The following is a 25948-nucleotide window of genomic DNA, read 5'->3' on the forward strand; positions in this document are numbered from 1 at the left end:
CTGTTGGAGTCTAAAGACATGTTCTGTTGTAGTCTAAAGACTTGTTCTGTTGTTCTGTTGTAGTCTAAAAGACTTGTTCTGTTGTTCTGTTGTAGTCTAAAATACTTGTTCTGCTGTTCTGTTGTAGTCTAAAGACTTGTTCTGTTGGAGTCTAAAGACTTGTTCTGTTGGAGTCTAAAGACTTGTTCTGTTGGAGTCTAAAGACTTGTTCTGTTGTTCTGTTGTAGTCTAAAGACTTGTTCTGTTGTTCTGTTGTAGTCTAAAATACTTGTTCTGTTGTTCTGTTGTAGTCTAAAAACTTGTTCTGTTGTAGTCTAAAGTACTTGTTCTGTTGGAGTCTAAAGACTTGTTCTGTTGGAGTCTAAAGACTTGTTCTGTTGGAGTCTAAAGACTTGTTCTGTTGTTCTGTTGTAGTCTAAAGACTTGTTCTGTTGTTCTGTTGTAGTCTAAAATACTTGTTCTGTTGTTCTGTTGTAGTCTAAAATACTTGTTCTGTTGTAGTCTAAAATACTTGTTCTGTTGTAGTCTAAAATACTTGTTCTGTTGTAGTCAAAAAGACTTGTTCTGTTGTTCTGTTGTAGTCTAAAGACTTGTTCTGTTGGAGTCTAAAGACTTGTTCTGTTGTAGTCTAAAGACTTGTTCTGTTGTTCTGTTGTAGTCTAAAATACTTGTTCTGTTGTAGTCTAAAATACTTGTTCTGTTGTAGTCTAAAATACTTGTTCTGTTGTAGTCTAAAGACTTGTTCTGTTGTTCTGTTGTAGTCTAAAAGACTTGTTCTGTTGTTCTGTTGTAGTCTAAAACACTTGTTCTGCTGTTCTTTGTAGTCTAAAAGACTTGTTCTGTTGTTCTGTTGTAGTCTAAAACACTTGTTCTGTGTTCTGTTGTAGTCTAAAATACTTGTTCTGTTGTAGTCTAAAATACTTGTTCTGTTGGAGTCTAAAATACTTGTTCTGTTGTAGTCTAAAATACTTGTTCTGTTGTAGTCTAAAAGACTTGTTCTGTTGTAGTCTAAAGACTTGTTCTGTTGTTCTGTTGTGTCTAAAAGACTTGTTCTGTTGTAGTCTAAAATACTTGTTCTGCTGTTCTGTTGTAGTCTAAAATACTTGTTCTGTTGTTCTGTTGTAGTCTAAAATACTTGTTCTGTTGTTCTGTTGTAGTCTAAAATACTTGTTCTGTTGTTCTGTCTAAACTTGTTCTGTTGTAGTCTAAAGACTTGACTTGTTCTGTTGTAGTCTAAAATACTTGTTCTGTTGTTCTGTTGTAGTCTAAAACACTTGTTCTGTTGTTCTGTTGTAGTCTAAAGACTTGTTCTGTTGGAGTCTAAAGACTTGTTCTGTTGGAGTCTAAAGACTTGTTCTGTTGTTCTGTTGTAGTCTAAAATACTTGTTCTGTTGTTCTGTTGTAGTCTAAAATACTTGTTCTGTTGTTCTGTTGTAGTATAAAGACTTATTCTGTTGTAGTCTAAAGACTTGTTCTGTTGTTCTGTTGTAGTCTAAAATACTTGTTCTGTTGTAGTCTAAAAGACTTGTTCTGTTGTAGTCTAAAGACTTGTTCTGTTGGAGTCTTTGTTCTGTTGTAGTCTAAAGACTTGTTCTGTTGTTCTGTTGTAGTCTAAAATACTTGTTCTGTTGTAGTCTAAAGACTTGTTCTGTTGGAGTCTAAAGACTTGTTCTGTTGTTAAAGACTTGTTCTGTTGGAGTCTAAAACTTGTTCTGTTTGTTCTGTTGTAGTCTAAAATACTTGTTCTGTTGTAGTCTTGTTCTGTTGTAGTCTAAAAGACTTGTTCTGTTGTAGTCTAAAGACTTGTTCTGTTGTTCTAAAGACTTGTTCTGTTGTAGTCTAAAGACTTGTTCTGTTGTTCTGTTGTAGTCTAAAATACTTGTTCTGTTGTAGTCTAAAGACTTGTTCTGTTGGAGTCTAAAGACTTGTTCTGTTGGAGTCTAAAGACTTGTTCTGTTGGAGTCTAAAGACTTGTTCTGTTGTTCTGTTGTAGTCTATAATACTTGTTCTGTTGGAGTCTAAAATACTTGTTCTGTTGGAGTCTAAAATACTTGCTCTGTTGTTCTGTTGTAGTCTAAAGACTTGTTCTGTTGTAATCTAAAGACTTGTTCTGTTGTAGTCTAAAGACTTGTTCTCTTGGAGTCTAAAGAATTGTTCTGTTGTAGTCTAAAATACTTGTTCTGTTGTAATCTAAAGACTTGTTCTGTTGTAGTCTAAAGACTTGTTCTCTTGGAGTCTAAAGACTTGTTCTGTTGTAGTCTAAAATACTTGTTCTGTTGTAATCTAAAGACTTGTTCTGTTGGAGTCTAAAGACTTGTTCTGTTGTTCTGTTGTAGTCTAAAGACTTGTTCTGTTGTAGTCTAAAGACTTGTTCTGTTGTAGTCTAAAGACTTGTTCTGTTGTTCTGTTGTAGTCTAAAGACTTGTTCTGTTGGAGTCTAAAGACTTGTTCTGTTGTTCTGTTGTAGTCTAAAGACTTGTTCTGTTGTAGTCTAAAGACTTGTTCTGTTGGAGTCTAAAGACTTGTTCTGTTGGAGTCTAAAGACTTGTTCTGTTGGAGTCTAAAGACTTGTTCTGTTGTTCTGTTGTAGTCTAAATACTTGTTCTGTTGTTCTGTTGTAGTCTAAAGACTTGTTCTGTTGTAGTCTAAAGACTTGTTCTGTTGTTCTGTTGTAGTCTAAAATACTTGTTCTGTTGGAGTCTAAAATACTTGTTCTGTTGGAGTCTAAAATACTTGCTCTGTTGTTCTGTTGTAGTCTAAAGACTTGTTCTGTTGTAATCTAAAGACTTGTTCTGTTGTAGTCTAAAGACTTGTTCTCTTGGAGTCTAAAGAATTGTTCTGTTGTAGTCTAAAATACTTGTTCTGTTGTAATCTAAAGACTTGTTCTGTTGTAGTCTAAAGACTTGTTCTCTTGGAGTCTAAAGACTTGTTCTGTTGTAGTCTAAAATACTTGTTCTGTTGTAATCTAAAGACTTGTTCTGTTGGAGTCTAAAGACTTGTTCTGTTGTTCTGTTGTAGTCTAAAGACTTGTTCTGTTGTAGTCTAAAGACTTGTTCTGTTGTAGTCTAAAGACTTGTTCTGTTGTTCTGTTGTAGTCTAAAGACTTGTTTTGTTGTAGTCTAAAGACTTGTTCTGTTGGAGTCTAAAGACTTGTTCTGTTGTTCTGTTGTAGTCTAAAGACTTGTTCTGTTGTAGTCTAAAGACTTGTTCTGTTGGAGTCTAAAGACATGTTCTGTTGTAGTCTAAAGACTTGTTCTGTTGTTCTGTTGTAGTCTAAAAGACTTGTTCTGTTGTTCTGTTGTAGTCTAAAATACTTGTTCTGCTGTTCTGTTGTAGTCTAAAGACTTGTTCTGTTGGAGTCGAAAGACTTGTTCTGTTGGAGTCTAAAGACTTGTTCTGTTGGAGTCTAAAGACTTGTTCTGTTGTTCTGTTGTAGTCTAAAGACTTGTTCTGTTGTTCTGTTGTAGTCTAAAATACTTGTTCTGTTGTTCTGTTGTAGTCTAAAGACTTGTTCTGTTGGAGTCTAAAGACTTGTTCTGTTGGAGTCTAAAGACTTGTTCTGTTGGAGTCTAAAGACTTGTTCTGTTGTAGTCTAAAGACTTGTTCTGTTGTTCTGTTGTAGTCTAAAAGACTTGTTCTGTTGTTCTGTTGTAGTCTAAAGACTTGTTATGTTGTTCTGTTGTAGTCTAAAATACTTGTTCTGTTGTAGTCTAAAATACTTGTTCTGTTGTAGTCTAAAATACTTGTTCTGTTGTAGTCAAAAAGACTTGTTCTGTTGTTCTGTTGTAGTCTAAAGACTTGTTCTGTTGGAGTCTAAAGACTTGTTCTGTTGTAGTCTAAAGACTTGTTCTGTTGTTCTGTTGTAGTCTAAAATACTTGTTCTGTTGTAGTCTAAAAGACTTGTTCTGTTGTAGTCTAAAATACTTGTTCTGTTGTAGTCTAAAAGACTTGTTCTGTTGTTCTGTTGTAGTCTAAAGACTTGTTCTGTTGGAGTCTAAAGACTTGTTCTGTTGGAGTCTAAAGACTTGTTCTGTTGTTCTGTTGTAGTCTAAAATACTTGTTCTGTTGTTCTGTTGTAGTCTAAAATACTTGTTCTGTTGTTCTGTTGTAGTATAAAGACTTATTCTGTTGTAGTCTAAAGACTTGTTCTGTTGGAGTCTAAAATACTTGTTCTGTTGTAGTCTAAAATACTTGTTCTGTTGGAGTCTAAAAGACTTGTTCTGTTGTAGTCTAAAGTACTTGTTCTGTTGTTCTGTTGTAGTCTAAAGACTTGTTCTGTTGGAGTCTAAAGACTTGTTCTGTTGTTCTGTTGTAGTCTAAAATACTTGTTCTGTTGTAGTCTAAAAGACTTGTTCTGTTGTTCTGTTGTAGTCTAAAGACTTGTTCTGTTGGAGTCTAAAGACTTGTTCTGTTGGAGTCTAAAGACTTGTTCTGTTGTTCTGTTGTAGTCTAAAATACTTGTTCTGTTGTTCTGTTGTAGTCTAAAACACTTGTTCTGCTGTTCTGTTGTAGTCTAAAATACTTGTTCTGTTGTAGTCTAAAAGACTTGTTCTGTTGTAGTCTAAAGACTTGTTCTGTTGGAGTCTAAAGACTTGTTCTGTTGTTCTGTTGTAGTCTAAAGACTTGTTCTGTTGTAGTCTAAAGACTTGTTCTGTTGTAGTCTAAAGACTTGTTCTGTTGTTCTGTTGTAGTCTAAAATACTTGATCTGTTGTAGTCTACAGACTTGTTCTGTTGTAGTCTAAAGACTTGTTCTGTTGGAGTCTAAAGACTTGTTCTGTTGGAGTCTAAAGACTTGTTCTGTTGTTCTGTTGTAGTCTAAAATACTTGATCTGTTGTAGTCTAAAAGACTTGTTCTGTTGTAGTCTAAAGACTTGTTCTGTTGGAGTCTAAAGACTTGTTCTGTTGGAGTCTAAAGACTTGTTCTGTTGTAGTCTAAAGACTTGTTCTGTTGTAGTCTAAAATACTTGTTCTGTTGTAGTCTAAAAGACGTGTTCTGTTGTAGTCTAAAGACTTGTTCTGTTGGAGTCTAAAGACTTGTACTGTTGTAGTCTAAAGACTTGTTCTGTTGTAGTCTAAAGACTTGTTCTGTTGTTCTGTTGTAGTCTAAAATACTTGTTCTGTTGTAGTCTAAAGACTTGTTCTGTTGGAGTCTAAAGACTTGTTCTGTTGGAGTCTAAAGACTTGTTCTGTTGGAGTCTAAAGACTTGTTCTGTTGTTCTGTTGTAGTCTATAATACTTGTTCTGTTGGAGTCTAAAATACTTGTTCTGTTGGAGTCTAAAATACTTGCTCTGTTGTTCTGTTGTAGTCTAAAGACTTGTTCTGTTGTAATCTAAAGACTTGTTCTGTTGTAGTCTAAAGACTTGTTCTCTTGGAGTCTAAAGAATTGTTCTGTTGTAGTCTAAAATACTTGTTCTGTTGTAATCTAAAGACTTGTTCTGTTGTAGTCTAAAGACTTGTTCTCTTGGAGTCTAAAGACTTGTTCTGTTGTAGTCTAAAATACTTGTTCTGTTGTAATCTAAAGACTTGTTCTGTTGGAGTCTAAAGACTTGTTCTGTTGTTCTGTTGTAGTCTAAAGACTTGTTCTGTTGTAGTCTAAAGACTTGTTCTGTTGTAGTCTAAAGACTTGTTCTGTTGTTCTGTTGTAGTCTAAAGACTTGTTCTGTTGGAGTCTAAAGACTTGTTCTGTTGTTCTGTTGTAGTCTAAAGACTTGTTCTGTTGTAGTCTAAAGACTTGTTCTGTTGGAGTCTAAAGACTTGTTCTGTTGGAGTCTAAAGACTTGTTCTGTTGGAGTCTAAAGACTTGTTCTGTTGTTCTGTTGTAGTCTAAATACTTGTTCTGTTGTTCTGTTGTAGTCTAAAGACTTGTTCTGTTGTAGTCTAAAGACTTGTTCTGTTGTTCTGTTGTAGTCTAAAATACTTGTTCTGTTGGAGTCTAAAATACTTGTTCTGTTGGAGTCTAAAATACTTGCTCTGTTGTTCTGTTGTAGTCTAAAGACTTGTTCTGTTGTAATCTAAAGACTTGTTCTGTTGTAGTCTAAAGACTTGTTCTCTTGGAGTCTAAAGAATTGTTCTGTTGTAGTCTAAAATACTTGTTCTGTTGTAATCTAAAGACTTGTTCTGTTGTAGTCTAAAGACTTGTTCTCTTGGAGTCTAAAGACTTGTTCTGTTGTAGTCTAAAATACTTGTTCTGTTGTAATCTAAAGACTTGTTCTGTTGGAGTCTAAAGACTTGTTCTGTTGTTCTGTTGTAGTCTAAAGACTTGTTCTGTTGTAGTCTAAAGACTTGTTCTGTTGTAGTCTAAAGACTTGTTCTGTTGTTCTGTTGTAGTCTAAAGACTTGTTTTGTTGTAGTCTAAAGACTTGTTCTGTTGGAGTCTAAAGACTTGTTCTGTTGTTCTGTTGTAGTCTAAAGACTTGTTCTGTTGTAGTCTAAAGACTTGTTCTGTTGGAGTCTAAAGACATGTTCTGTTGTAGTCTAAAGACTTGTTCTGTTGTTCTGTTGTAGTCTAAAAGACTTGTTCTGTTGTTCTGTTGTAGTCTAAAATACTTGTTCTGCTGTTCTGTTGTAGTCTAAAGACTTGTTCTGTTGGAGTCGAAAGACTTGTTCTGTTGGAGTCTAAAGACTTGTTCTGTTGGAGTCTAAAGACTTGTTCTGTTGTTCTGTTGTAGTCTAAAGACTTGTTCTGTTGTTCTGTTGTAGTCTAAAAGACTTGTACTGTTGTTCTGTTGTAGTCTAAAGACTTGTTCTGTTGGAGTCTAAAGACTTGTTCTGTTGGAGTCTAAAGACTTGTTCTGTTGGAGTCTAAAGACTTGTTCTGTTGTAGTCTAAAGACTTGTTCTGTTGTTCTGTTGTAGTCTAAAAGACTTGTTCTGTTGTTCTGTTGTAGTCTAAAGACTTGTTATGTTGTTCTGTTGTAGTCTAAAATACTTGTTCTGTTGTAGTCTAAAATACTTGTTCTGTTGTAGTCTAAAATACTTGTTCTGTTGTAGTCAAAAAGACTTGTTCTGTTGTTCTGTTGTAGTCTAAAGACTTGTTCTGTTGGAGTCTAAAGACTTGTTCTGTTGTAGTCTAAAGACTTGTTCTGTTGTTCTGTTGTAGTCTAAAATACTTGTTCTGTTGTAGTCTAAAATACTTGTTCTGTTGTAGTCTAAAATACTTGTTCTGTTGTAGTCTAAAAGACTTGTTCTGTTGTTCTGTTGTAGTCTAAAGACTTGTTCTGTTGGAGTCTAAAGACTTGTTCTGTTGGAGTCTAAAGACTTGTTCTGTTGTTCTGTTGTAGTCTAAAATACTTGTTCTGTTGTTCTGTTGTAGTCTAAAATACTTGTTCTGTTGTTCTGTTGTAGTCTAAAATACTTGTTCTGTTGTAGTCTAAAATACTTGTTCTGTTGGAGTCTAAAATACTTGTTCTGTTGTAGTCTAAAATACTTGTTCTGTTGTAGTCTAAAAGACTTGTTCTGTTGTAGTCTAAAGACTTGTTCTGTTGTTCTGTTGTAGTCTAAAGACTTGTTCTGTTGTAGTCTAAAAGACTTGTTCTGTTGTTCTGTTGTAGTCTAAAATACTTGTTCTGTTGTAGTCTAAAATACTTGTTCTGTTGTTCTGTTGTAGTCTAAAATACTTGTTCTGTTGTAGTCTAAAATACTTGTTCTGTTGTAGTCTAAAGACTTGTTCTGTTGTTCTGTTGTAGTCTAAAAGACTTGTTCTGTTGTTCTGTTGTAGTCTAAAACACTTGTTCTGCTGTTCTGTTGTAGTCTAAAATACTTGTTCTGTTGTAGTCTAAAAGACTTGTTCTGTTGTAGTCTAAAGACTTGTTCTGTTGGAGTCTAAAGACTTGTTCTGTTGTTCTGTTGTTATCTAAAAGACTTGTTCTGTTGGAGTCTAAAGACTTGTTCTGTTGTTCTGTTGTTATCTAAAAGACTTGTTCTGTTGGAGTCTAAAATACTTGTTCTGCTGTTCTGTTGTAGTCTAAAATACTTGTTCTGTTGTTCTGTTGTAGTCTAAAATACTTGTTCTGTTGTAGTCTAAAATACTTGTTCTGTTGTAGTCTAAAATACTTGTTCTGTTGTAGTCTAAAAGACTTGTTCTGTTGTAGTCTAAAATACTTGTTCTGTTGTAGTCTAAAAGACTTGTTCTGTTGTTCTGTTGTAGTCTAAAGACTTGTTCTGTTGGAGTCTAAAGACTTGTTCTGTTGTTCTGTTGTAGTCTAAAATACTTGTTCTGTTGTTCTGTTGTAGTCTAAAATACTTGTTCTGTTGTTCTGTTGTAGTATAAAGACTTATTCTGTTGTAGTCTAAAGACTTGTTCTGTTGTTCTGTTGTAGTCTAAAATACTTGTTCTGTTGTAGTCTAAAAGACTTGTTCTGTTGTAGTCTAAAATACTTGTTCTGTTGTAGTCTAAAAGACTTGTTCTGTTGTTCTGTTGTAGTCTAAAGACTTGTTCTGTTGTAGTCTAAAGACTTGTTCTGTTGTTCTGTTGTTGTCTAAAAGACTTGTTCTGTTGGAGTCTAAAATACTTGTTCTGCTGTTCTGTTGTAGTCTAAAAGACTTGTTCTGTTGGAGTCTAAAATACTTGTTCTGCTGTTCTGTTGTAGTCTAAAAGACTTGTTCTGTTGTAGTCTAAAGACTTGTTCTGTTGGAGTCTAAAAGACTTGTTCTGTTGTTCTGTTGTAGTCTAAAAGACTTGTTCTGTTGTTCTGTTGTAGTCTAAAAACTTGTTCTGTTGTTCTGTTGTAGTCTAAAGTACTTGTTCTGTTGTAGTCTAAAGACTTGTTCTGTTGTTCTGTTGTAGTCTAAAAGACTTGTTCTGTTGTTCTGTTGTAGTCTAAAACACTTGTTCTGCTGTTCTGTTGTAGTCTAAAATACTTGTTCTGTTGTAGTCTAAAAGACTTGTTCTGTTGTAGTCTAAAGACTTGTTCTGTTGGAGTCTAAAGACTTGTTCTGTTGTTCTGTTGTTATCTAAAAGACTTGTTCTGTTGGAGTCTAAAATACTTGTTCTGCTGTTCTGTTGTAGTCTAAAATACTTGTTCTGTTGTAGTCTAAAATACTTGTTCTGTTGGAGTCTAAAAGACTTGTTCTGTTGTAGTCTAAAATACTTGTTCTGTTGTAGTCTAAAATACTTGTTCTGTTGTAGTCTAAAATACTTGTTCTGTTGTAGTCTAAAATACTTGTTCTGTTGTAGTCTAAAAGACTTGTTCTGTTGTAGTCTAAAATACTTGTTCTGTTGTAGTCTAAAAGACTTGTTCTGTTGTTCTGTTGTAGTCTAAAGACTTGTTCTGTTGGAGTCTAAAGACTTGTTCTGTTGGAGTCTAAAGACTTGTTCTGTTGTTCTGTTGTAGTCTAAAATACTTGTTCTGCTGTTCTGTTGTAGTCTAAAATACTTGTTCTGTTGTAGTCTAAAATACTTGTTCTGTTGGAGTCTAAAAGACTTGTTCTGTTGTAGTCTAAAAGACTTGTTCTGTTGTAGTCTAAAATACTTGTTCTGTTGTTCTGTTGTAGTCTAAAGACTTGTTCTGTTGGAGTCTAAAGACTTGTTCTGTTGTTCTGTTGTAGTCTAAAATACTTGTTCTGCTGTTCTGTTGTAGTCTAAAATACTTGTTCTGTTGTAGTCTAAAATACTTGTTCTGTTGGAGTCTAAAATACTTGTTCTGTTGTAGTCTAAAATACTTGTTCTGTTGTAGTCTAAAAGACTTGTTCTGTTGTAGTCTAAAGACTTGTTCTGTTGTTGTCTAAAAGACTTGTTCTGTTGTAGTCTAAAATACTTGTTCTGCTGTTCTGTTGTAGTCTAAAATACTTGTTCTGTTGTAGTCTAAAATACTTGTTCTGTTGTAGTCTAAAATACTTGTTCTGTTGTAGTCTAAAAGACTTGTTCTGTTGTTCTGTTGTAGTCTAAAGACTTGTTCTGTTGGAGTCTAAAGACTTGTTCTGTTGTTCCGTTGTAGTATAAAATACTTGTTCTGCTGTTCTGTTGTAGTCTAAAATACTTGTTCTGTTGTAGTCTAAAATACTTGTTATGTTGGAGTCTAAAAGACTTGTTCTGTTGTAGTCTAAAATACTTGTTCTGTTGTAGTCTAAAAGACTTGTTCTGTTGTAGTCTAAAGACTTGTTCTGTTGTTCTGTTGTTGTCTAAAAGACTTGTTCTGTTGGAGTCTAAAATACTTGTTCTGCTGTTCTGTTGTAGTCTAAAAGACTTGTTCTGTTGGAGTCTAAAATACTTGTTCTGCTGTTCTGTTGTAGTCTAAAAGACTTGTTCTGTTGTAGTCTAAAGACTTGTTCTGTTGGAGTCTAAAAGACTTGTTCTGTTGTTCTGTTGTAGTCTAAAAGACTTGTTCTGTTGTTCTGTTGTAGTCTAAAGACTTGTTCTGTTGTTCTGTTGTAGTCTAAAGACTTGTTCTGTTGTAGTCTAAAATACTTGTTCTGTTGGAGTCTAAAAGACTTGTTCTGTTGTAGTCTAAAGACTTGTTCTGTTGTTCTGTTGTTGTCTAAAAGACTTGTTCTGTTGGAGTCTAAAATACTTGTTCTGCTGTTCTGTTGTAGTCTAAAAGACTTGTTCTGTTGGAGTCTAAAATACTTGTTCTGCTGTTCTGTTGTAGTCTAAAAGACTTGTTCTGTTGTAGTCTAAAGACTTGTTCTGTTGGAGTCTAAAAGACTTGTTCTGTTGTTCTGTTGTAGTCTAAAAGACTTGTTCTGTTGTTCTGTTGTAGTCTAAAGACTTGTTCTGTTGTTCTGTTGTAGTCTAAAGACTTGTTCTGTTGGAGTCTAAAATACTTGCTCTGTTGTTCTGTTGTAGTCTAAAGACTTGTTCTGCTGTTCTGTTGTAGTCTAAATACTTGTTCTGTTGTTCTGTTGTAGTCTAAAGACTTGTTCTGTTGTAGTCTAAAGACTTGTTCTGTTGTTGTCTTTATCTGGACTGACTGATGTGTAATACCAAGACTGGTGACAGCAAATGCTTGGTTGGCATCACCCATCTCATCTATCATCACCTACCTATCTAGTCTCATCTCATCTCTCATCACCTACCTACCCACAGTCTTATCTCATCTATCATCACCTACCTACCTACAGTCTCATCTCATCTATCATCATCTACCTACAGTCTCATCTCATCTATCATCATCTACTTACTGTCTCATCTCATCTATCATCACCTACCTACAGTCTCATCTCATCTATCATCATCTACCTATAGTCTCATCTCATCTATCATCACCTACCTACCTACAGTCTCATCTCATCTATCATCACCTACCTACCCACAGTCTCATCTCATCTATCATCACCTACCTACCTACAGTCTCATCTCATCTATCATCACCTACCTACCTACAGTCTCATCTCATCTCTCATCACCTACCTATATACAGTCTCATCTCATCTATCATCACCTACCTACCTACAGTCTCATCTCATCTATCATCACCTACCTACCTACTGTCTCATCTCATCTATCACCACCTACCTACCTACAGTCTCATCTCATCTATCATCACCTACCTACCTACAGTCTCATCTCATCTATCATCACCTACCTACCTACAGTCTCATCTCTCATCACCTACCTACCTACAGTCTCATCTCATCTATCATCACCTACCTACCTAGTCTCATCTCATCTATCATCACCTACCTACCTACCTACAGTCTCATCTCATCTATCATCACCTACCTACCTAGTCTCATCTATCATCACCTACCTACCTACAGTCTCATCTCATCTATCATCACCTACCTACCTACAGTCTCATCTCTCATCACCTACCTACCTACAGTCTCATCTCATCTATCATCACCTACCTACCTAGTCTCATCTCATCTATCATGACCTTCCTACATAGTCTCATCTAGTCTATCATCACCTATCTACCTACAGTCTCATCTCATCTATCATCACCTACCTACCTAGTCTCATCTCATCTATCATCACCTACCTACCTACCTACAGTCTCATCTCATCTATCATCACCTACCTACCTAGTCTCATCTATCATCACCTACCTACCTACAGTCTCATCTCATCTATCATCACCTACCTACCTACAGTCTCATCTCTCATCACCTACCTACCTACAGTCTCATCTCATCTATCATCACCTACCTACCTAGTCTCATCTCATCTATCATCACCTACCTACCTAGTCTCATCTCATCTATCATCACCTACCTACCTAGTCTCATCTCATCTATCATGACCTTCCTACATAGTCTCATCTAGTCTATCATCACCTATCTACCTACAGTCTCATCTCATCTATCATGACCTTCCTACCTACAGTCTCATCTCGTCTATCATCAGCTACCTACCTACAGTCTCCTACATTCTCAGATCCTAGATCTGCGTCCTTATATCACCCCTATGTTGTGCACTATTAGAGGGAATAGGGTGCCAAACTAGTACACTACTTTTGGCCGGAGCTAGAACACTAAAGAAGAAATAGGGTGCCAAAGAAGTGCACTATAGAGGTGAAAAGTGTACTATTTCAAACACAGACCAATTACTGTGGGAAAGGAAGTGGACCAGCAGAGGGCCCATTCGGCATATTACCCATCTGCCCCTGCTCTGTCGTTGTGGCCAAGCCCGTAACTGTGGTGATGGCTATGAGTAGTGTATGTGAGTAGACTGAGCCTGGGCCCAGCACAACGTCATAGCTGGTTTCTAGTCAGCCCAATCACTTATACTAGTCATAGCCAACACTCTAACTGCTCTGTATGTGTAGGACAGCTAGTGCATGAGTAACCCATCTGCCTATAGTACTGCACTGTGTCAGCCATCATTATCGGCTTGGCTAAAATACCTAACAGGTCGTTGATGTAAATTATCATGTTTTCTTAATCAGCTCATTTGGGCAAATAAAGGGATCCACATTTTTACCCAGAGTGCAGTGGTAGTACTAGAGAAGTCTATGTACTGTACTAAGTCATGTCTGAAATGACCATAAAGTTCAGTTCGTGTCAGACATTTTTATGGAGATATCCTGGCTGTGTTTGTGTGTGTTTTGAGTGTATTTGGAGGGTTGTGCTTGGGTGTGTGAATGTCGGTGTCTCCCTGCAAGTGTGTGTGCATGTGAATGTGAGTGTGTGTGTGCACGCATAAATGTATACACCCATGCATGTGTGTTTTCTGTGTATCCCAGACTGTAGTTGGTGTGTGTATGTGAGTGTGTATCTAGTTGATAGAGCAGTTAATTCCAACCACTGGTTTTCACCCAAACACACACAGAGAGAGAAAAGGCATGCAGCTCTATGCCTTTGTCTCCGCTTCACACTCAGGTATATCAGAGGTGTCACTAATCATTTTAAACTATGCACTTTTATGTTCCCCCTCCATCCGTAAGCTCTCAGCCTCTTCTGTTCTTTGAAATAACAAGGACAGATTGAGACAAGGCTTCAGTTCGCCTAACAAAAGTATAAAGATCTGCCAAGGGGAGAGAGAGGAGGAGAGAATGAGAGAGAGAGAGAGAGAGAGGGGAGAGAGAGGAGAGAGGGGAGAGAGAGGAGAGAGAGGAGGGAATGAGAGAGAGGAGAGAGAGGGGAGAGAATGAGAGAGAGGGGAGAGAGAGGAGAGAGAGAGGAGGAGAGAATGAGAGAGAGGAGAGAGAGGGGGAGAGAATGAGAGAGAGGGGAGAGAGAGGGGAGAGAGGGGGAGAGAAAATGAGAGAGGGGAGAGAGGGGACAGAGAGGAGAGAGAGAAGGAGAGAGAGGGGAGAGAGGGGAGAGAGGTGAGAGAGAGGAGAGAGAGGAGGAGAGAATGAGAGAGGGGAGAGAGGAGGAGAGAATGAGAGAGAGGAGAGAGAGGAGAGAGGAGGGGAGAGAAAGGAGAGAATGAGAGAGAAGGGAGAGGAGGAGGGAGAGGGAGAGAGAGGAGGAGAAAATGAGAGAGGAGAGAGAGGAGGAGAGAGATAAGGAGAGAATGAGAGAGAGGAGAGAGAGGGAGAGGAGGAGAGAGAGAGGAGGAGAGAATGAAGAGAGAGGAGAGAGGGGGAGAGAGAGGAGAGAGGGGAGAGAGAGGAGAGAGAGGAGGGAATGAGAGAGAGGAGAGAGAGGGGAGAGAATGAGAGAGAGGGGAGAGAGAGGAGAGAGAGAGGAGGAGAGAATGAGAGAGAGGAGAGAGAGGGGGGAGAGAATGAGAGAGAGGGGAGAGAGAGGGAGAGAGAGGGGAGAGAAAATGAGAGAGGGGAGAGAGGGGACAGAGAGGAGAGAGAGAAGGAGAGAGAGGGAGAGAGGGGAGAGAGGTGAGAGAGAGGAGAGAGAGGAGGAGAGAATGAGAGAGGGGAGAGAGGAGGAGAGAATGAGAGAGAGGAGAGAGAGGAGAGAGGAGGGAGAGAGAAGGAGAGAATGAGAGAGAAGGGAGAGGAGGAGGGAGAGGGAGAGAGAGGAGGAGAAAATGAGAGAGGAGAGAGAGGAGGAGAGAGATAAGGAGAGAATGAGAGAGAGGAGAGAGAGGGGAGAGGAGGAGAGAGAGAGGAGGAGAGAATGAGAGAGAGGAGAGAGGGGGAGAGAGAGAGGAGAGATAGGGGAGAGAGAGGAGGAGAGGGGAGAGAGAATGAGAGAGAGGAGAGAGAGGAGAGGGGAGAGAGGGGAGAGAGAGGAGAGAGAGGGGAGAGAGCAGAGAGAGGGGAGAGAGAGGAGGGAGAGGGAGAGAGAGGAGGGAGAGGGGAGAGAGAGGAGAGAGGGGAGAGAGGGGCGAGAGGGGGAGAGAGGAGAGAGGGGAGAGAGAGGGGAGAGAGAATGAGAGAGAGTAGAGACAGGAGATAGAGGGGAGAGAGGGGAGAGAGAGGAGAGAATGAGAGAGAGGAGAGAGAGGGGAGAGAGAATGAGAGAGAGGAGAGAGGAGAGAGAGGGGAGAGAGGGGAGAGAGAGGGGAGAGTGAATGAGAGAGAGGAGAGAGAGGGGAGAGAGAATGAGCGAGAGGAGAGAGAATGAGAGAGAGCAGAGAGAGGAGAGAGAGAGAGAAGAGAGAGAAGAGAGAGGGGAGAGAGAGAGGGGGAAAGTGTGGTATTTAAAATATAAACTTCCTCATGCCTTTGTTTTGAACTTGAATTTTTTTGCGGAGGAACATTCCAGACTCCTGCTATTGTTATGGTGTGATTGCCGAGGTGCCGACGTGCAGGTGTGTGTGTGGTTATCTCGTTAGCGTCTGATCAGCTCTGGCATTTATCAGTATGCACAATTAGATCCTATTCTACCAAATCAATTAGGGATAAACACACACAGAGAGACACACGCACCCATGCACATGCACAATCACAGATACACACACGGTACAAGGGCCATATTTTAACAATCGAAGGTCACTAGAATTGTTGATATTCACAGAGGTCCTCTCCTGCTCTGCAGAACAGCCTCCTTTTGCACCCCCTTAACTCACTGATCTCTGTCTCTGTCTCTCTCTCTGTGTGTGTGTGTGTGTGTGTGTGTGTGTGTGTGTGTGTGTGTGTGTGTGTGTGTGTGTGTTTGTGTGTGTGTGTGCGTGCGTGCGTGTGCAGAACGTTGGAAGGGGGCAAGGGATTACCGCTCACACAGCCTGGCTGGGGGGAAGACAAAAGGAGAGGAGAAGAATAGGAGAGAACAGGGGAAAACGAGTGTGATCAAATTGGTGTAATAAGACTTGTGCGATGTTTGAAGGAACATCACCACATGAGAGGAGATCATTGATTCAGAAATACAGCAGAGAGAGAGAGGGAGAGAGAGAGAGACAGACCACGTATTCACCCTGCAGACCCTAATTGACAAACAAACAAACCAAAACAAAGGCAAAGTCTTCTCATGCTTTGTTGATTTAAAAAAAACTTTGGACTCAATTTGCCATGAGGGCCTGCTATACAAATAGATGGACAGTGGTGTTGGATGAAAAGCATTCGACATGCAGCTTGATCCCCACTCTCTTCAACATATATATCAATGAACTGGCGAGGGCACTAGAACAGTCTGCGTCACCCGGTCTCACCCTACTAGAATCTGAAGTCAAATGTCTGATGATCTGATGCTTCTGTCACCAACCAAGGAGGGCCTACAGCAGCACCTAGATCTTCTGCACAGATTATGTCACACCTGGGCCCTGACAGTTAATCTGAGTAAAATAATCTTCCAAAAAAGGTCCAGTTGCCAGAACTACAAATACAAATTCCATCTAGACACAGTGCCCTAAAGCACACAAAAATCTATACATACCTCGGCCTAAACATCAGCGCCACAGGTAACTTGCACAAAGCTGTGAACGATTTGAGAGACAAGGCAAGAAGAGCCTGCTATGCCATCAAAAGAAACATAAAATTCAACATACCAATTAGGATCCGGCAAAAAAAAGACTTGAATCAGATATAGAACCCATTGCCCTTTATGTTTGGTCTGCTCAAAATGGGACAAACACCAAATTGAGAATCTGCATGCAGAATTCTGCAAAAACATCCTCCATGTGCAACGAAAAACACCAAATAATGCATGCAGAGCAGAATTAGGCCGATACCCGCTAATTATCAATATCCAGAAAAGAGACGTTAAATTCTACAACAACCTAAAAGGAAGTGATTCCCAAACCTTCCCTAACAAATCCATCACCTACAAAGAGATGAACCTGGAGAAGAGGCCCCTAAGCAAGCTGGTCCTGGGGCTCTGTTCACAAACACAAACAGACCCTACAGAGCCCCAGGACAACAGCACAATTAGACCCAACCAAATCATGAGAAAACAAAAAGATAATTACTTGACACATTGGAAAGAATATACAAAAACTATTTGTACATCGTTACAACACTGTATATAGACATAATATGACATTTGAAATTGGAACTTTTGTGAGTGTAATGTTTATTGTACATTTTTTATTGTTTATTCGCTTTTGTTTATTATCTATTTCACTTGCTTTGGCAATGTAAACATATGTTTCCCATGCCAATCAAGCCCTTAAAATGAATAGAATTGAATTGGGAGAGACAGAGAGAGAGAACAGAGATAGAACAGAGAGAGAGAGAGAGAGAACAGAGAGAGAGAGTGTGAGGGAGAGAAAGAGAGCAGGAGAAAGATAGAGTGAGCGGGAGGGAGAGAGAGAGAGAGAGTGAGAGATAGAGAGAGCGAGAGGGAGAGAGAGAGAGAGTGTGAGGGAGAGAAAGAGAGCAGGAGAGAGATAGAGTGAGCGGGAGGGAGAGAGAGAGAGAGAGAGAGAGAGAGATAGAGAGAGCGGGAGGGAGAGAGAGAGAGCGAGAGGGAGAGAGAGAGAGCAGGAGAGAGATAGAGTGAGCGGGAGGGAGAGAGAGAGAGAGAGAGAGAGAGAGAGAGTGAGAGATAGAGAGAGCGAGAGGGAGAGAGAGAGAGCAGGAGAGAGATAGAGTGAGCGGGAGGGAGAGAGAGAGAGAGTGAGAGATAGAGAGAGCGGGAGGGAGAGAGAGAGAGAGAGAGATAGAGAGAGAGAGCGAGAGGGAGAGAGAGAGTGAGAGATAGAGAGAGCGAGAGGGAGAGAGAGAGAGCAGGAGAGAGATAGAGTGAGCGGGAGGGAGAGAGAGAGAGAGTGAGAGATAGAGAGAGCGGGAGGGAGAGAGAGAGAGAGAGCGGGAGGGAGAGAGAGAGAGAGAGAGAGAGAGAGAGAGAGAGAGAGAGAGGGGAGGGAGAGAGAGAGAGAGAGAGAGAGAGAGCGAGAGAGCGGGAGGGAGAGAGAGAGAGAGAGAGAGCGAGAGAGAGAGAGAGCGGGAGGGAGAGAGAGAGAGAGAGAGAGAGAGAGAGAGAGAGAGAGAGACCATTTCTTTGTGCGGGCTTAATTATTGTAACCTTTGTATTTGGTGTAGACGAACGTGTTGGTTTATGTTCATGGAGTTTGCTGGACTGTTTTCGTCCCCCGTGTCTGGGGCATTTGTCTTGAGCACCCAGTGTTTCGTGGGGTAGCCGTTGTTCACCGTGTGTGCATTAACCAGTTGGATTTGGGGGGCGCTATTTTAATTTTTGGATGAAAAACGTTCCTGTTTTAAACAAGATATTTTGTCACGAAAAGATGCTCGACTATGCATATAATTGACAGGTTTGGAAAGAAGACACTCTGACGTTTCCAAAACGGCAAAGATATTGTCTGTGAGTGCCACAGAACTGATGTTACAGGCGAAACCCAGATAAAAATCCAACCAGGAAGTGCCGCATTTTTTGAAACCGCCTCATTCCAATGACTCCTTATATGGCTGTGAATGAACTACGAATGAGCTTAGTTTTCCCCAAGGTGTCTACAGCATTGTGACATCTTTTTAGGCATTTCCCTTGAAGAATGGCTGTAAGGGACCATATATGGCATGTGGTCACATGGTGTCTCCCGCAGAAAACCTTGCGTAAAATACTGAGGTAGCCATTTTTCCAATCGCTTCTTATGAGAAACCAACTGCCTCGACAGATATATTATCGAATATATTTGTTAAAAACATCTTGAGGATGGATCCTAAACAACGTTTGCCATGTTTCTGTTGATATTATGTAGCTAATTTTGAAAAATGTTTGGGTTATAGTTGTAGCGGTCGATTTCTCAGCCAAGCATGGTGAAGAAACGGGAGCTTTTTCGCCTACAAAAATAATATTTTTGGAAAAAAGGAACATTTGCTATCTAACTGGGAGTCTCCTGAGTGAAAGCATCCGAAGTTCTTCAAAGGTAAATGATTTAATTTGGTTGCTTTTCTTATTTTCGTGAAAATGTTGCCTGCTGCCAGCAGAGCCTAGTATAGCATTATGCCATGCTAAACTTACACAAATGCTTGTCTAGCGTTGGCTGTAACGCATATTTTGAAAATCTGAGATGACAGTGTTGTTAACAAAAGGCTAAGCTTGTGTTTGAATGTATTTATTTCATTTCATTTGTGATTTTCATGAATAGGAAAAGTTTATAGGGGTATTTATGTCCGCTGCGTAATGCTAATGCATTTGAGGCTATGATTACGCTCCCGGATACGGGTTTGCTCGTCGCAACTGGTTAAAAGAGCACTATATTGAACTCTCTGTTTTCCTGCTCCTGACTTCACACTCCCGACACCCAGAACGTTACACCAACCAGCTATGTGTGTGTGTGTGTGTGTGTGTGTGTGCGTGTGTCTAAGATCGTTTATTGATCGATCACCCACTCATCCTCCCTGATTCCTATTCCAGAGAGAAAAGCAAGAAAAAAACAGGGGAAGAGAAGAAACAAAGACAGGTTGTCACGTTCTGACCTTTATTTTCCTTTGTTTTGTCTTTATTTAGTGTGGTCAGGGCGTGAGTTGGGGTGGGCAGTCTATGTTTTGTGTTTCTATGTTTAGGTTTCTGTTTCGGCCTAGTATGGTTCTCAATCAGAGGCAGGTGTCGTTAGTTGTCTCTGATTGAGAATCATACTTAGGTAGCCTGGGTTTCACTGTTGGTTTGTGGGTGTTTGTTTCCGTGTGAGTGTTTGTCGCCACACGGTACTGTTTCGGTTTTTGTTATTTCACGTATTCGTTTATTGTTTTTGTATTTCATAGTGTTCAGTGCTTTTGTTATTAAAATCGTCATGAACACTTACCTTACCTTACCACGCTCTTCAGATGAAGAGGAGGAAATCTGCCGTTACAGAAACACCTACCACAAAAGGACCAAGCAGCGTGGTAACGGGCAGCAGCAGCAGCGTAGTCAGGACTCCTGGACATGGGAGGACGTTTTGGACGGCAAGGGTTGCTACACATGGGAGGAGATCCTGGCTGGAAGGGATCGCTTCCCATGGGAACAGGTGGAGGCAGCTAGGAGAGCAGAGGCAGCCGGAGAGAGGAGCGAGCGATACGAGGGAACACGGCTGGCAAGGAAGCCCGAGAGGCAGCCCCAAAAATGTATTGGGGGGGTTACACAGGGAGTGTGTCGAAGCCAGGTAGGAGACCTGCGGCAACTTCCTGTGCTTACCGGAGAGCGAGAGGGACCGGGCAGGCACCGTGTTATGCTGTGGAGCGCACGGTGTCCCCGGTGCGGACGCATAGCCCGGTGCGGTACATTCCAGCTCTTCGTATCGGCCGGGCTAGAGTGGGCATCGCACACGCACACACACACACACAAACGGCCCTGCATGGCTATGCTGTGTGGTGTGTAAAACATTTGAATTAATGTAAGTAAAGGAAATGTTAAGTAAGAGGAATGGTGCAGCAGCTATTTAACCACTGGCTATTTACCCACTGGCTATTTCACCACTGGCTATTTAACCACTGGCTATTTAACCACTGACTATTTAACCACTGGCTATTTAACCACTGGCTATTTAACCACTGGCTATTTAACCACTGGCTATTTCACCACTGGCTATTTAACCACTGGCTATTTAACCACTGGCTATTTAACCACTGGCTATTTACCCACTGGCTATTTACCCACTGGCTATTTTACCACTGACTATTTAACCACTGGCTATTTAACCACTGGCTATTTAACCACTGGCTATTTAAGTGACAAGTTCTATTTGTAGAGAGACTCATAAAACACAACATAATTACAATCAACCACAATTTAACAGTACTGTGAGCATTTATTCTGTAGTGGCTTCCTTCTGTTTACGCTGTCATTTAGGTTAGCATTTTGGAGTAACTACAATGCTGTTGATTCATTCTCAGTTTTCTCTTATCACAGCCATTAAACTCTGTAACTGTTTTAAAGTCACCATTGGCCAGTCACCATGGTGAAATCCCTGAGCGGTTTCCTTCCTCTCTGGCAACTGAGTTAGGAAGGACGGCTGTTTTGTTGTAGTGACTGGGTGTATTGATACACCATCCAAAGTGTAATAAATAACTTCACCATGCTCAAAGGGATATTTCATGTCTGCTTTTGTTTTTACCCATCAACCAATAGGTGTCCTTATTTGTGAGGCACTGGAAAACCTCCTTGGACTTTATGGTTAAAATTGTGTTTGAAATTCACTACTCGACTGAGGGATCTTACAGATAATTGTAAGTGTGGGGTACAAAGATGTAGTCATTCAAAAACCAGGTTAAAAACTATTATTGCATGCTACTTACTGCTGAACATATTCAGGCTTTCCCGAACAAAGGGGTTGAATAATTATTGACTCAAGACATTTCATTTTTAATTAATTTGAAGAGAAAAAATTCAATTTTGACATTATGGGGTATTGTGTGTAGATCAATGACACAACATTTCCATTTAATCCATTTTAAATTCCGGTTGTAACACAACAAAATGTGGAAAATGTCAAGGGGTGTGAATACTTTCTGAAGCCAATGTATGTGTCTATGGTACCTTACCAGTAGGGGGCATGGAGACAGCAGTAGGTAGACTGTCCACACACCCCATAGTGTTGCAGGCCCGGACCATCAGGCTGTAGTTAGAGTAGGGCTGGAGACCTCTGACAGACACCCACCTCCCTGCTTCACTACTATTATACACACTATCACCATCACCTTCATCATCATCATGACCTGGACCTGAGAGAGAGAGAGAGAGAGAGAGAGAGAGGTAGAAAGAAAGAGAGAGAGAGAGAGGTAGAAAGAGAGAGAGAGAGAGAGAGAGAGAGAGAGAAAAAAGAGAGAGAGAGAGAGGTAGAAAGAAAGAGAGAGAAAGAAAGAGAGAGAGGTAGAAAGAAAGAGAGAGAAAGAAAGCGAGAGAGAGAGAGAGAGAGAGGTAGAAAGAGAGAGAGAGAGAGAAAAAAAGAGAGAGAGAGAGAAAGAGGTAGAAAGAAAGAGAGAGAAAGAAAAAGAGAGAGAGAGAGAGAGGTAGAAAGAAAGAGAGAGAGAAAGAAAGAAAGAAAGAAAGAGAGAGAGATAGAAAGAAAGAGAGAGAAAGAAAGAAAGAGAGAGAAAGAAAGAGAGAGAGAGAGAAAAAGAGAGAGAGAGAGAGAGAGAGGTAGAAAGAAAGAGAGAGAGAAAGAAAGAAAGAGAGAGAGAGGTAGAAAGAAAGAGAGAAAGAAAGAAAGAGAGAGAAAGAAAGAGAGAGAGAGAGAGGTAGAAAGAAAGAGAGAAAGAGAGAAAGAAAGAGAGAGGGGTAGAAAGAAAGAGAGAGAAAGAGAGAGAGAGAGAGAGAACATGAATCATCAGTATCCTAGGTTTGAATTCATGTTGTTTGAAATAGACTTTGTCACATGAGAAGGAGAGACAGAAAGATATTTACTTTACAGTTCTTTAGGGAAATAAGTATGGTGCATTAGCATTAACATGCCATAAGGGTTTTAACCGTTGCTCGCTGATCTATCTAAAAAATAACAGCGGTTCGAGAGATGAATACAAGCACACAAAGAGAAACATGCTGTATATCAGACACATATGGTTTATATATGATCCCCCATTAGACACCTGCTAATGAAAATGTTACAGATCAATCAATAATCCACGACACTTTGGCACGCACGCACACACACACACACACACACACACACACACACACACACACACACACACACACACACACACACACACACACACACACACACACACACACACACACACAGGTCAGGGGTTGACCATCATGATCCCTAGCCACCACCACCACCACTTACAGTAATGCAATCCATCTAAGGATATACAGCCCCATGCACACATTAAATAGGAATTAATTTAACTTAGATATCACTGGACCTATAGGGAAAGGGAGGAGGAGGGAAAGAGAGAGGAGGGGGTGAAGGGGAGGAAGAGGGAGGGGAAAGAGTAGGGAGGGAAGAGAAAGGGGTTCGGATAGGGGAGAGAGGAATCGGGGAAGGTTGAGAGAGATGTAGAGAGATAGATGTAGAGAGAGACGTAGAAAGAGATGTAGAGAGAGAAATGTAGAAAGAGACGTAGAGAGAGATGTAGAGAGAGATGTAGAGAGAGAGAGAGAGAGACGTAGAGAGAGAGACGTAGAGAGAGATGTAGAGAGAGAGAGAGAGAGAGAGAGAGACGTAGAGAGAGAGACGTAGAGAGAGATGTAGAGAGAGACAGAGAGAGAGACGTAGAGAGAGACGTAGAGAGAGAAAGACGTAGAGAGAGATGTAGAGAGAGACAGAGAGAGAGACGTAGAGAGAGAGACGTAGAGAGAGATGTAGAGAGAGACAGAGAGACGTAGAGAGAGAGACGTAGAGAGAGATGTAAGAGAGAGACACAGAGAGAGAGAGACAGAGCAATACTCAATCATGAGGCATCAAAGCCAAAGGAACTGAGTAACATTAAGAAATGCTATAGATGGAAGGAATGCAGTTTGGAAACCTACCAAAAAACAATTAGGAGGGGATGGTAGGGGATGCCATGTGCGACTGACGTGTTTTCCGTTTGCTCCCGTGGTATTCTTAAAGTTTATGGGAATTCTGCATCAGAACCGTATTTATTTTCAAGTATTAATTTGGTGATCCCTTTCCGTAAAAACCAAGACTACTTTGCTTCCGAATGTCAGCATGTCGACCAAACATCAGGCCAAAAGCATGACTTTGAGAAAAACCCGGCCTACAAGACCCGCTCTCATCACCGCCCTCTCCTTAGTCTGAGGGCCCAGGGACGCACACTTTACCCAGGGGTGCGGCTTGGCCTGGCGGCGCTGAAATGAACATTCTCGAGGCCATCAAACTACTACGCTCTGAGATAGTTGAAATGAAAACACAGGTGGTTGCTACGATTGAGGCCAGAATACAGGAGGTTTCTGATACTTTAAAAGCAGATTTAACCATCCTGCGGAACGAGACTGTGCCAGCAATCACATTACTCAAAACAACAACTGCGTCACACACTACAATGATTGCAGCACTGGAGATCTCCGCTACTAATGTCTCCGATTTAACTACATCCCTGGAGGCTGAAGTTAAACGCCTAGCTGCGGATTTGAAAAGGTGAAGGAGAGCTGAGACTTGTATCGGTCCCAGAGTCCGCGGAAATGCATCGCGCCACGGATTTCGTTTCAGGGCTGCTGAAGGATGTTCTTGCCTTAGATGAAAAGCCCCTGATTGATCGAGCCCACCGGTCGCTGCGCCCAAAGCCCCGGGATGGGGAGACACCCCGTGATATAATTCTTCGAGTGCACTTTTTTCATGAGAAGATGGAGATCCTCCGACGAGCCCGCAATACCACTCTGAGCTTTCAAGGACAGAGCTTTTCCATTTACCAGGACTACTCCCCCACTGTTTCCAGATATAACAGGCTAGTCTTGTATAGTTGGTGGAACTATTCAGGCTTATTTGATGTGATCTAATGTTTTGATCATCTAGTGTGCGTGCCTTATCTCGCTCACCTATTTAGTTTGTTTACACATTGTCTCAGTGACTCAAAATATTTTGGGTTATTTGTTTACCGCATCCGTTTGCATTGACCCAGTAAACAGTAAATGTCTCCCGAGGCTACACGGTTTTTGGGGCCTCACTTTAATTTTAAAAGTTTTGAGCGTCATTTATGCCCAGCAAACGTTCAGCACACGTAGTTTTTTGGTATTGGTTGTAAGCTGTCTCAGCTTCAACTAGACTACTATTATAATTACTATTATTTTTGATTGTCTTACTACGATTTCCTTACTTCAAATTAGATTTTTGGCTGAGAGCCTTTATACATTTCATTTATTTTCTCTCTCAATGCCTCTTATAAGACTGGGAATACAATTATATACATCTACAAGTGGTGCTTTTGTCATTCCGTTTGCACAGGGGATTCGCCTTTTTGTTTTTTTAAATACATACAAATCTTTCTTTTTGCTGCTCGATCCACTAACAAAATGCGACTTTAAAGAGCGGGACTGTGGGTTTAGGTTTAAGACCGCACTCTCACAGACATACTGTGCGAAGAGAACATGCTCTATTTAGGCTTGTACCTCGTTTGGGGAGGTATTGTCTGGGATGGGGGGAGAGGGTGGGGGGCAGGGTGAATTGTTCAGTTCTAATGTTGTCATTCTGTCTTTTTAGTTTTTTTTCTGTACTTTTTCCAAACATTTACCACCGTACATTATTACTCTGAGACAAGTTATTCTGGGGGTTTTGGGCGCTCATTGCTTTTCCATTCTATGCTCTAATGACAGGGTTGAATAACGGGAATGCCCAGAGGGGCCGAAATAATACGATCAAGTACATTTCTTGGAATACCAAAGGGGTTAACAACCCGGTGAAGTGTAAGAGAGTGTTGACACACTTAAAGGGTTTGAATGCAAATATTGCATTTCTACAAGAGACTCACTTGAGGACTGGTGAGCATTTTAGGATGCGTAAGGACTGGGTTGGTCAAGTGTTCCACTCAAACTTTCATAGCAAATCAAGAGGTGCTGCTATTCTGGTTGATAAAGCTACTCCCTTTGTAGCTTCTGAGGTTATTGCTGATCCTAAGGGACGATACGTCATAGTAACCGGTGAACTGTTTTCTACCCCTCTTGTTTTGGCTAGTGTTTATGCTCCCAATTGGGATGACACAAGTTTCATTTCTTCCTTTCTGTCTGCTATTCCCAATTTAGATTCTCATTTGTTGATTTTAGGGGGGGATTTCAACTGTAAAATGTCCCCAGTTCTTGACAAGTCCTCACAAACAAATACAGGCCCATCTAAATGTGCCCTACTTATTCAATTCTTTCTTCAGAAATATGCTATGTTTGAGGCCTGGTGTTTCCTACATCCTACAGATAGACAGTATTCCTTTTATTCTCATGTTCATCAAACATACTCCCGGATTGATTGCTTCTTTTTGGACAAAAAACTTCTGCCTAACCTTCGGCGGTGTACTTACGAGAGTATTGTTATCTCTGACCATTCACCATTAGTGCTTGAACTAGAGTTTCCCCAGCGACCTCCTATGTGTTATCAATGGCGTATCAACCCCATTTTACTCTCAGATAAGGAGTTTGTCAATTTCATTTCTTCTGAAATCACCTTATTCCTAGAAACTAATTCAACACCAGGTATGTCCTGCTCTACCATATGGGAGTCTCTCAAAGCATACCTACGTGGCCAAATTATTTCTTATACAGCCAACCAAAACAGAGTTCACTCCCAGCGACTTCGGGACCTGAGCGAGTCCATAGCCACATTGGATGAGAAGTATGCTACGGATCCTTCCT

General features: G+C 40.4%; 1 protein-coding gene across 1 annotated transcript in view; it reads right to left on the bottom strand.

The window, feature by feature from the left end:
• ush2a (Usher syndrome 2A (autosomal recessive, mild)) overlaps positions 1 to 25948 on the bottom strand; it is a 456140-nt gene that overhangs the window by 180619 nt on the left and 249573 nt on the right. Inside the window, exon 43 of the mRNA XM_042330430.1 lies at positions 21208 to 21387. Coding sequence (XP_042186364.1) covers positions 21208 to 21387 — 180 coding nt within the window. The remainder of the gene's footprint in view (positions 1 to 21207; positions 21388 to 25948) is intronic.

This window comes from Oncorhynchus tshawytscha, linkage group LG11, assembly GCF_018296145.1.
Source record: "Oncorhynchus tshawytscha isolate Ot180627B linkage group LG11, Otsh_v2.0, whole genome shotgun sequence".
NCBI classification, from domain to species: Eukaryota; Metazoa; Chordata; class Actinopteri; order Salmoniformes; family Salmonidae; genus Oncorhynchus; species Oncorhynchus tshawytscha.